This window comes from Vulpes lagopus, chromosome 23 (genome assembly GCF_018345385.1).
Source record: "Vulpes lagopus strain Blue_001 chromosome 23, ASM1834538v1, whole genome shotgun sequence".
In the NCBI taxonomy this organism is placed as follows: Eukaryota; Metazoa; Chordata; class Mammalia; order Carnivora; family Canidae; genus Vulpes; species Vulpes lagopus.
The window spans coordinates 47,541,721-47,554,295 of NC_054846.1; the positions used below are offsets into that span (position 1 = coordinate 47,541,721).

The 12,575-nt window shown below is 43.2% G+C and overlaps 1 protein-coding gene across 2 annotated transcripts in view; it reads left to right on the forward strand.

The window, feature by feature from the left end:
- ST3GAL3 (ST3 beta-galactoside alpha-2,3-sialyltransferase 3) overlaps window positions 1–12,575 on the forward strand; it is a 196,108-nt gene that overhangs the window by 71,120 nt on the left and 112,413 nt on the right. For both annotated transcript variants that reach the window (XM_041738150.1, XM_041738151.1), the window contains one exon: window positions 7,675–7,722. In XM_041738150.1, the coding sequence (XP_041594084.1) occupies window positions 7,675–7,722 (48 nt within the window). The remainder of the gene's footprint in view (window positions 1–7,674; window positions 7,723–12,575) is intronic.

Here is a 12,575-nt window from a genome sequence, read left to right on the forward strand (position 1 = left end):
GATCCCCCAAGATAGCTCTTTAAGATGTCTTGTTGCCCTCAATGGCAGGGTTGTACTCTGCCTCTAAGGCGGGCTGGGCTCTAGGGCCCAGCATGAACTCTGGCTCATGGCCTACTGGTCTTTGCTCTTATTTGTCTGCTGTGTCTCCTTAACTCTCTGAACTACCAAAGGTAGACCCTGTCTGCCTCATAGATAGATGATGATCAATCTGTGGATTGCCTGTCCCTGGGTCAGGTTCCCACTATGGTCCAGTCGTCAGTGGCCAGAGGAGAGGCAGGGTCACATGGTGTAGATGAAGACAGTCAAGCCACAGTTACCGTCTAGTTGCCCAAGCCCCACATGTAGAAATAATCCTTCTCCTTCCTCATCTTTCCGTCTTGTCCCACCAGTCACTTTTAAACATAGTTAGCATCCATCCTTCTCTTCCTGTTGCCACTGCCTTGGTTCAGGGTGCCGCGTCCTCTTATCTGGATGAGTGTTCTCCTCCTTATCTATCTCCCTGCCTTCAGGCTCTCTGCCCTAATCTGTCTTTTACTCCCTTGCCAGAATAATCCATTTCATTCCCACATAGCAGTCAAAGTTGATGTTTAAAAAATAAATCAGATCATGTTACTCCACTGGTTAAAAGTATTGAAATACAATGCAGAGTCTTTCTGTGGCCTCCTACATAGGGCCTCCCAAGGATCTGGTTCCTGTTTTCCTCTTTGACCTCATTTCCCACCCTCCTTGAATTTTCCGTGTTCTGTGATCCAGCAACACTGGCCTTCTCTCTGTTTCTTAAATGTACTAAGAGTGCTATACTTGCTTTTCCTTTGGCCAAGTGCTCTTTTGTACCCTTCGTCTTCTCCTGGCTGGCCTGTGTCTTTGGGTCTCAGCCCAAATGGCACCTCCTCATAGAAGCCTTCCCGAAACACCCCATCTGCTTCACCCTTGGCCACTGTCACATCACTGAACATTCCTCATACCACAGGTTTGCTTACTCATTTTTTTCATCTCCCTGCCTAAAACATAATTCCTTGAGAATAAGAACATTCTTGTCCTTGCTTATCCCTAAGACTGGTGTAGAGGAGTTGCTTAATAAATACCTGCTAAATTAACAGACAGTGAAACATCTCCCTCATTACTCTTATTTCCATCCCTCTGTGTTATTGCTTAGCCTTTTATCCCCAACTTTAATCAGATAGAATTGACCACCAACTTTGTGTAAGTTCAAGATGTACAATGTGATGATTTGAAATGATCACCCAACAAGGCAAGTTAGGACGTCCATCAACTCATCCTAGTTTTGTGTGTGTATTTGCGTGTGGTGACAACATTTAAGATCCACTCTCGTAGCAAATATCACATGTATAGTATGGGATGTGTTTTTATTTCACCTGCGTGCAAGATTTTTTTGATCACTCTTACATCTCTAGGGCTTACACATGGGAGATAGCAGAAGATATGTGTTGAGTGTGCACTGTGACAACTACCCCAATGTACCCGAATACATACGTGTTCACGTAATTTGATCTTTGGAAGCCGCTCCAGCGACTGGAAAAACTGAGCCCCATTCTTCATAGTGCTTTTATATTCCTTTTATCCACCTCAGAAACCAGACACAGGAAACATCTGACTATAATAAAAGATTTCCAGTAAATTCTAGGTCCTCATTGAACAAAGTTGTGCACAGCAAAGCTCTGTTGTACCTTGGTCTGGAATTCTCTTCGGTCACTTGTGTAGCACACCACATGGCTGCCTCTGGCCTGGGAGCCAGGAACAGCTGGAGCCTGGGCTGCTTGAAATAAAAATGACATATTTGTTAGCTTGAGAGGGAGAAGTCTGGATATTCTTGCTCTGTTTCTCGCAAAACAAACTTCTTGATGCGTTGAATACCGAGTTTTCGCTTTCGCTGTCACAGTGGTTGATGACTAAAATGATCTTACATCCTTTAGAATAAACACAAGTAACGAATGACCAAACTGATTCTCAAGTCTGTGCCTTTCATGCTGAAAGCAAAATCCATCAAAACTTACACAAAGTATGAATATGTCACTAACTTCCTCCTGAAATTTCCACCCTGTCACTTGCATCTTCCACAGTACAGAGGTGTGCTGCTCTTGGGGGCAGGCCACTACCACTGGAAGTAATAGCTGCAAAAACCCTGACTTTTTCTTTCCAGTAAAACTGTCATTTGCTTACTGCTTACTTTTTGCACATCTTTATCTACTTTATTTTTATTTTAGGTGCCAATTAGCTTGTCCATCTTCCTTGGCTGCAAGATAGTCAGAGACAGTCTCTTATTTGGCTCCCTGTCTCTGGTATCTGGCACAGGACCTGGCACATAATAGGCATTTGATGATATTTGGAGGGAGGAGAGGAGGGAAGATAAAAAGAATAATAACAATAAAAAGCCCATTCTATTTAGGAATTGGAATATAAGGATGACCTCAGTAACTACAGGAAAAAGCTGAACAGCTTTTTGGCATGTACAGTGAAAAACGAAGACAATCAAGAACCTTCCATCCTTTTGCATTGGTACCAGCGAATTAGAGGTTAAAATCTTACACATGGGTTAGAGTTATTTTTTTCAGTTTTTTTTATTCTGATGATATAAGCAATACATGTTCACTGCAGAAATTTTGCAAAAACACAATAAAAAACATTATTCTAATTCTGTCACCAGAGACAGCCACTGTTAACATTTCATCTCACTACTTTTAGGCTCAGTTAAGTTTTAGTCTTTTACTTAACTCTTAAGCTATTTTTCTTGGTTTATATTGGAAAGTTTATTTTATTTTATTTTATTTTATTATTATTTTTTTTATATTGGAAAGTTTAAAAGAGATTATTTCAGGACTGCTTGAGAGTACAAAGAACGTGAATTACAATTGGAATGGTACTTGTTAAATGCAATAAAAATTTGAGATGCTGTTTTTATTGTTGCTCATGTGAGCAATCACCTCCTCAGGAAGCTGGTCCTAATCTTCTCCAGGTGGCTGCAGCCTCTAACCTAGAAGCTGTGAGGCCTCTTTTCTTATTCTCCTTATGCTAATTCACGTACATATTTTTATCCTACTAGGAGGAGGCCACACTCGAACCCCTGAAGCCTCACTGCCAAGGGACAGTTAGGTTGACTTGAATTGAATGAAAATCTATATGCAGAATGGAGTTTTTTTTCCCCTCCAGCTTGTGAAATACCATTTAGATCACATCACCTTTGAAAGCAAGCAAGGACATTTAATGATTTATTCCTTTGTTTATTTGTTTAATTCATTAATATTTTTATTATTATTTTTTTAAAAGATTTTATTTCTTCATCCATGAGAAACACAGAGAGAGGCAGAGACATAGGCAGAGGGAGAAGTAGGCTCCCTGTGAGGATCCTGATGTGGGACTTGATCCCAAGACCCTGGCCTGGGGATCACGTCCTGAGCCAAAGGCCAGACACTCAACCACTGAGCCACCCAGGCATCCTTCACTCATTTTTTAAAAAAGATTTTATTTATTTGTAGAGAGCAAGAGAGCACAAGCAAAAGGAGTGGCAGAGGGAGAGGGAGAAGGAGAAGCAGGCTCTCCTCTGAATAGGGAGCCCAATGTGGTGCTTGATCCCAGTACCCTGGGATCATGACCTTAGCCGAAGGCAGATGCTTAACTGACTGAGCCACTCATATGCCCTATTTTTTTGCTTAAGAAACACATTGACCACTTTCTGTGTGTTAATCACTGAGCTAGGCATCACCACCTCAAAAAAATACACACTTCTTGTCCTCAGGGAACTTGAATTGCTTAATAAGAGAAAAAGAGAAGTAACCAGGGATTATAATAAATGACATAACAGTACAGTGATGTCCCAAAGGGGATGACCAGAACTGATTAGAGAAGGCATCAAGAAGAGGGGATGATTAGGGCGCCTGGGTAGCTCAGTTGGCTAAGGGTCCCGACTCATGATCTCAGCTCAGGTCTTGACCTGAGGGTCATGAGTTAAGCCATGTGTTGGGCTCTGCACTAGGCATGGAGCCTACTTTAAAAAAAAAAAAGAAGAAGAAGAAGATGGAGGAGGAGGAGGGGAAGGGGAAGGAGAAGGAGAAGAAAAAGAAGAAAGAAGAAGAGATAATTGAGTTGGATCTTAATGGAAAAGTTGGAGATTTTTCGCATGCAAATGGGAAGTGAGCACAGTATGTCTGATGTGTGAAGACACGCAGATGGATACCTCTGGGGAAGTAGAGGTAGTTTGGCCCATCTAGAACATGAGATATATTAAAAATGGCAAATGAAGGAATGTCAGAGCTTGGACTTAATCTTATAGGCACTGGGAAGCCTCTGAGGGATTTTAATCAGGAGCAAAGCCACAGTGAGGTATATTTTTCCTTTGGAAATAATAGCAGCGGTACAAAGGCTGATGGAAGTGGGCCACATTGAGGGCAGGGGTGTGGTTAGCGGCTATCAGAACAACCCAGCAAAAGTGGTAAGCAGATGTCCAGAAAGGCAAATTTATAGAAACAGTAAGTGAACCAGTCAGTGTTTGCCTGGGGCCAGAGGTGGGAACGGGGCGGGACTGTAAATGGACATGAGGGATCTTAGAGTGATGGAGATGTCGAAAAATTGCATGTGGTGATGGTTGCATAGCTCTGTAAATTCTCTAAAAGTCATCGAATTGTACATTTTATTTTTATTTTTTATTTTTTTAAAAGACTTTTATTTATGCATGAGAGAGAGAGAGGCAGAGGGAGAAGCATGCTCCATGCAGGGAGCCTGACGTGGGACTCAATCCTGGGTCTCCAGGGTCAGGCCCTGGGCTGAAGGCGGCGCTAAACCCCTGAGCCACCGGGGCTGCCTGAATTGTACATTTTAAATGAGTGAATTTTATAGTATGTAATAGTATGTAAATTATATCTCAATAAAGCGCCTTAAAAAAAAAGAGAGAAATACAGGGTTCTCTTCTGGAAGGGCAGTAGCATTGAGAGAAGACAGATGTGTGAAACGTTGATAAATAAAATAAAATAAAATAAAATAAAATAAAATAAAATAAAATAAAATAAAATAAAATAAAATAAAAAAAGAAACGTTGATAAAGAAGTAGAATTTGGGGGCAGCCCTGGTGGCTCAGCAGTTTAGCGCCACCTTCAGCCCAGGGCCTGATCCTGGGATCCGGGATCGAGTCCCACATCGGGCTCCCTGCATGGAGCCTGTTTCTCCCTCTGCCTGTGTCTCCCATGAATAAATAAATAAAATCTTAAAAAAAAAAAAAAAGAAGTAGAATTTGTAAGAGACATTGATTTTACCTCACAGAGATAGGATGGTCACCTGTCTGACCAGCCAAGTGACCTACCTGTGCTTTTGCAGTTTTGTAAAAAAAAAAAAAAAATCAACCCTACCATCTACTTGGTAGGTTTCAAAGCATGTGGATCTGCCCTTAACTGTCAGTACAGAATATTGCCTCTGGATCCTTATCAAAAGCCGTATCCTCCAGCTCTCTGCCACCCTTTTTCTTTGTAAACACTTGGCTGCAAGACAAAATATTTTATGAAGGCTTGCCCAAACGATCTGTGGCCCATTCATTTCTCTGGGCACGGTTATTCAGTCAATGGTTATTGAGTGCCAGGGGTTCTGCTGGTAATGGAGCAGGGGACAAAGCAGGCAGAGTGTCTGCCTTTATGGGGCTGATAGTCCAGCAGTGGGCACAGATGTTACTTACAGTTAAGATAACTATTGCACTGGATTTCCTTGTACAATGAGAGAAAATGACATCAACCTAAGATCTGAAGGATAATGCTAGGGTGGGAGTGTGGCTGTAGATCCTGGTCCTCTATGCATCCAGCTGGCTTTCATTGGTAGTGAGTGAACCTTTGGAATATGATCCCTTTTGAGTCTGGGGTATCTGGGGTTGTCTTGGGCCTTAAATTATCTTGGTGTTCCTTATAATTGCTTTTATTGAACTGTTCATTGGCTTTATGCCATCATTTTGTATGAGCCCCTGTTGGAAGGAATAGCCATACAAGATTCACACTTACTTATTATAGACATGCTGTAGAAGCTACAGTCTTCAACATCATATGGCGCCCCCTTTATTATTAGGACCCACAAGAGAAATTTCTTTCTGACGACTGTTTAGTATTTGCTAAATACTGTTGAGTATTTTGGTCTTTTAATTGCTCTGCTCTGCTGTGATTCAGGTCTCCACACATGAGACATGGCATTCTCTTTGAATGCATCATTCCTTTTTAAAATTTTTTTTTTTATGATAGTCACAGAGAGAGAGAGAGAGAGAGAGGCAGAGACATAGGCAGAGGGAGAGGGAGAAGCAGGCTCCATGCACCGGGAGCCCGATGTGGGATTCGATCCCGGGTCTCCAGGATCGCGCCCTGGGCCAAAGGCAGGCGCCAAACCGCTGCGCCACCCAGGGATCCCCCTGAATGTGTCATTCCATTCTTGTTAGGTTTAATCCCTACTTCCCTTCACCTGTGAGTTCTAATTTTTATGTTTTAAGTAGGCTCCACACCTGGCATGGAGCCCAACGCGGGGCTCGAACTCACGACCCTGAGATCAAGACTGTGAGCTGAGACCAAGAGTCGGACGCTTAACTGACTGAGCCCTCTAGGTGCCCCCTAGGTCTGGTTCTTTTTTTTTTTTTTAATTTTTATTTATTTATGATAGTCAGAGAGAGAGAGAGAGAGAGAGAGGCAGAGACATAGGCAGAGGGAGAAGCAGGCTCCATGCACTGGGAGCCCGACGTGGGATTCGATCCCGGGTCTCCAGGATCGCGCCCTGGGCCAAAGGCAGGCACTAAACCGCTGCGCCACCCAGGGATCCCCACTAGGTCTGGTTCTTAATGGGAATGTTCACAGCACCCTTTTTTACTTCATCAGCTTTTAATCAGATGCTTTTGTTGTTTGGCAACTTTTTTTGTCTCTTAGACTAATCGCAGGGAGATCTGTGAGGGTAGAGAGCATGCTTGTTTGCTAGCTGCTGTATCTCAAAGTCATTGTCTGATATCGCACCCAATAAATATTTACTGAATGGCCAAATGAGTGCACGGTGGGCACCAAATCTTGTAGCTGTTTATTTTCTCCTTTCCTTTGGTGGTTTGGGAGCTCCAGCCTTCCTGATCCTGCTTCTGGCGTATGTGTCCTCATGGCATGCGTGTTGTGTACTAACATTCCCCTGACCATATCTTTCCTTTCTTGACTTCTTCATTTTTAAGTTCCAGTGTGTACTATAAATTCCTGTAGGCCACTCTAAGTCCTTTTGGGAAAGAAATAATCAACACTTGGGTATAAGAGGAGGAAAAGAAAGGGAGAATCAAAGGGGAATGTTAGTGCCTTTAACCAGATGCAGGAGAGATGTTTTCTTTTGCATTGCTTTAATTTTATTTTCATTGTAAGAAGGAAAAAAAATATAAATGTCTCCCCTAATTTGGCAGGAAATACCTCTGAAGAATGTGGGGCCTGTCTCTGCCCTGAGATGTTCTTCCCAGTGGCAGGAGGCGAGGGGTGGGGCTCGGCAGGGCCTCCTGGCCCAGTGGATGGGTGGGCATGGACCCGTGGAAGCTGTCTATGCAGCTCAGTTTCCATCCAGTTGACTTTCCCTCCGGGGAGGGTTTGGGCAGAGTCGGTGGGAGCTTGGTTTTTGGTTTTTGTTTTTGTTTTTCCCTCTAAGAAGGAGAAAAAATGAACTTGTCCTCTTGTGTTGCAGATTCAGTGGTTCTTTCCTTTGACTCCGCTGGACAAACACTAGGCTCAGGTACCAATCCTTCCACCTCTATCCTTTGGGCACACAGCACTTGGCCACATTTGAAGTGGAGCCTGGTGAGGTTGGGCGAGGGAGGTATCTGGGGAGGGCAGTGGCATACCTCAGAATTGTGGGAAAGTCTTCAACTTTTCTGGGGACTCATGGCCTACAAAGTGGGATGCAACATCCAGAAGATTTTGTCAGTTGCTTTAAAAGTGGGCACTGAAGAGGTTTGGGTAGATGCTCCCTCCTTATTCAGAGTGTTCCAGGTTCGTATAAAGGGTGTGTATTTTCTGAGCACATATCCTGGCCCAGAGAGCGGGGCAGAGAGCCTGAAGAGACCCCAAACTCTGGGTATGCTAGAGTAGGTAATCATCAGAGCTCTCCAGCAAGATATAGCTTCCTGGGAATATACACCATTGCACGTTTACATGGACATCCCATATGCTCAGGTACACACGTCCTCCAGGATGACAACCCATGTGCAGGCCAACATGCTCCCTCTCTTCCTTGTGTCCACATGAAGGACACAGATTGACCTACCCGCACCTCTGACACCACATCAGCCAGGCTCGGTGGAGCTTGGCTCTCCCATGTCTGAGGCAGTTGGCCTGCTGCGTATCACTGTGCTGTGGGCAGTGAGCAGAGAGACACGTTACTTTGATTCTTCAACTTGCAGCCATTAGGTTTGCATGGGAGCCCCAGGATGACTTGACTTTGTGAGAAGGACACCTCCGGGTGTCAGGCCTGCATTTTTAGTTGAAGATGGTGGTTCTTGTATGGTGGGTGCTGCCTGCGAGAGACTGCTGGCCTACTGAGGGCAGTTAATCCATTTAGTTGTCCTTGAATGCAGTCGACTGATGTTTCACAAAGCAGCCATGAGGTTCAGGCAGTCGTGGCAATGTGGACAAGGGGAAAGGTGAATTCGGAGAATGTAGTCATGGCTACCATCATTTACTAAGGGCTTACTATGTACCAACGCCATGGTAGGTGCTTTATACACATCTTGTAGGTAGAGAGTGTATCTTTGATAAGGTAAAAGAAACTAATGCTCCAAAAGATAAAGGAACCTGTCTGAGGCCACTCAGATCTCTCTACCTCTGGAGCTCATACTGTCCCCCTTGTGATCTTGCTGTCTCATACCTCATAGGCTTGAGATGTATTCCACCCAGATGTTAAGACATGAGAGATCACTTTCTTTCTTTCTTTCTTTCTTTCTTTCTTTCTTTCTTTCTTTCTTTCTTTTTTAAAGATTTTATTTATTTATTCATGATAGACACACACAGAGAGAGAGGCAGAGACACAGGCAGAGGGAGGAGCAGGCTCCATGCAGGGAGTCTGACGTGGGACCTCGATCCTGGGACTCCAGGATCACGCCCTGGGTGGAAGGCAGGCACTTAAACCGCTGAGCCACCCAGGCTGCCCAAGAGAGATCACTTTCAGACAGAGTAGACAAATAGAAAGTTTTTATATAGACACAAAAGTTGTATCTATGGGAAAAGAATGATCAATTTTATTACATTAAAGTTAAGAACTTCTCATTCATCAAAAAGACACCATTAAGCAAGTGAAAAGCAATCCAGAACAGAAAAAATATATTTATAACACAAACAGCCAACAGGGGGTGTTTTCCAGAGTGAAGAACTACAAAAAATCAATAGGGATAAGGAAACAACCCATTATCGAAACGAACAAAAGACCTGAGTGGGCGCTTCACAAAGAAGGAAATCCAGAAGGCCAAGAAACTTGTGAAAAGGTGTTTGATGGCATTTTGCATTGCTACCTAGGGAAAGGCAAATTAGGACTACAGTGAGATACCACAGCACCTCTACCAAAATGGCAAAATTAGAAAAACTTGCTATTTCAGTGTCGGTGAGGCTAGTGTACAGTGGAGACTGAGTCTTTACTGGCCAGAGGGTAAGTTGGTTACAGCCCCTGTAGAAAAGACCACATAGTATCTAGCAAAATGTAAATATCCGCATCCCTCATGACCTGGCGTTTCCTCTCATCACTATATTCCCTACATAAACGGATGCTTCTGTAGATACCAGAATATGTGTATAAGATACATGCACAAGAATCTCTCTGGATCATTGAATGCAGCTAATGGCCTGGACCGATGCATTTAGCAGCTATCTGAAGACTCTGAAATATAAATGGTAGCAGACAGATTGGGGGAAAAGACTAGAATTAAAAGTACTGCCATACTGGCAGTGAATTTCTCATTTTTCCTTTGATGTTCCACGTCCTAGACTTAGAGCCCTACATCCAGCAGTGCACATCAGGGCACAACAAGAGGGAATTCCAGAAGACCTCTACTCAGGGCTCTGGGGTGGGGAAGGGGCTCTAAGGCTCAGGCAGAGGGGGAAATCTCAAGAATTATCTGTTCCTCTGTCCTCTGATGCCTTAGTCCCCAGAAAGTCCCATGGTAGTGGTGGTGCTGGTTTCAGTGGCAGAAGTCGGGTCTTCAGGCACCTAAAACTAAAAAAGTAAAGCCTTTCTCTCTGGTCAGAGGAGGTATAATTCCAAGAAGGTGGGGTGAAGTCTTTTTTTTTTTTTTTTAATGCTTTCCCCCCCCTCTGACTTCCTGCTGATTGGATTTGGGTACAGTTCAGAAAATGTGTAGCAGAATGTGGTAACCAAGATCCCAGCTTTCAGGCCAGAGAACCAAGAAGGGCAGGCTCAAGGAACTGGAAGCTACAAGGAGAAAGCAGAGAGGAAAGAACTCAAGAAAGCAACTGCAGAAAGTTACTTACAACCTTCTGAGCTAACCCCTGAGCTGTACCAGCATGTGTCTGATTCTAACCAACCTACCAAAGACTTTGAGAACTGATCTGAAAGGTAGACCACCACCTAAGACCCAGACTGGACATGGGGTGGCGTCCACAGAGGACACACCTGAGTAGGCTTTAAAACTGGAACTGACATTGAAACCACAACCCATGGAAGGCTGGTCAGAACTTGCCACCTAAATCCAGCCTGGTTGAGAATCTGGTAAAACAAAAATCTCAACATTCTCCACTGGATCTATTTATTTATTTTTAAAGATTTATTTATTTATTTTAGGGAGAGAGAATGAGAGAGAAAGAGAGCGTGCACGCCAGCAGGGGGAGGGGCAGAGGGAGAGAGAATCCTTAAGCAGACTCCCTGCTAAGTGCAGAGCCTGATATGGGGCTTGATCCAAGGACTCTGGGATCAGGACCTGAACTGAAATCAAGAGTCCAACACATAAGCCGACAGAGTGGCTTTCCACTGAATTTAAACAGGACCTAGAGTTTCATAACTTCATATTCAAAATAGCCAAGATATAATCCGAAATTACTCATCATGTGAAGAACCAGGAAAATCTCAACAGAGATGTTGGAATAATTTGACAATGACTTTAAAGTAGCTATTACAAAAACGCTTCACACAGTAAGAACAGACAATATTGAAACAAAAAAGATTAAAAAAAAAAAAGATTGAAACTGTTAAGCCCTCCCCCTGCCAAAAAAAAAAAAAAGATATAAAAAAGAACTAAGTGGAGATAAAGGAAAAAATACAGTAACTGAAATTTAAAAAAAAAATACTTAATAACAAAATAGAGATGAAGAGGAAAGAATCAATAAACTTGAAAGTAAAGCAATAGGAAGTATTCATTGTGAACAACAGAAGAAAAAAGAGTTAAAAAGTTGAGCAGAGCCTCAGTGACTCGTGGGGCAATACCAGAAGGTTACTGTCTGCCGTTGGAGTCCCAGAAGAAGAGGAAAAGAGGCGCTCAAAGGAATAATGGCTAAAGCTCCCCAGATAAGGATAACCCCTCCCCAGGATAAGCCGGGTTTATCCTGCAAATAAATGGAAGGCTGGTTCATCATTCAAAAGTCAGTCACTGTAGTCTGCCTTGTGCACTAAGGAAGGTAAACTGTATGTTCATGTTGATTGGTGAAGAAAAAACGTTTGACAAAAATTCAACGTCTACTCCTGAGAAAAACTCTCAGTAAACTTAGAAGGGAACTTCTTCAATTGGATATGAGACGTCTCCAAACAACCTATAGCAAACATCATGCTTTCATGGTGAGAGACTGCCCTTCCCCAGAGATCCGGAGCCACTCCTGCAAGTCCTAGCCAATGCAGTAAGGCAAGAAAAAGGAACGATGAGAATATGGATTGGAAAGGAAGGAATACAACTGACCCTTCTCATAGGTGACATGATTGCCTACGTAGAAAAATCTCAAGGAATCTACACACACACACACACACACACACACACACACACACAAAATCTCCTAGAACTAATAACTGAGTTTAGCAAGATGATGGGATATAAGATCAAAACATGAAAAATTAATTGTATTTCTGTATGCTAGCAATGAATACATAAAAATAAAAATAATTTTAAAAATTAACAGTATAGGATGCCTGGGTGCTCAGTGGTTGAGCATCTGCCTTTGGCTCAGGTCATGACCCTGGGGTCCTGGGATCAAGTCCACATCAGGGAGCCAGCCTCTCCCTCTGCCTATGTCTCTGCTTCTCTCTGTGTCTCTCATGAATAAATAAATAAAATCTTAAAAAAATAAAAAATTAATAGTAGCCCCTCTCCAAACCAAAATACTTATGTATTAACCTAATGGAACATGTATGGGAGCTGTGCACTCGAAGTTGTTCCTCTTCCATTTGTTCGTCCCCCTCCACCCCAGCGTTCAAGCCACAGCCCTGGAAACCACTTTGTTGCCTGTCTTTTCTCCCTTTCTCACTTTTTCTGTCTTTTCGGGGTGTTCTTGTCCAGCCTTTCTCTAGCAGCTCTGTCCAAGGTACCATCCTCTCTTTCCTGGGTAAGGAAACATCTCTTGGTCTCCCTGCTCATTGGTTGCCCTCCCAGTAGTCTA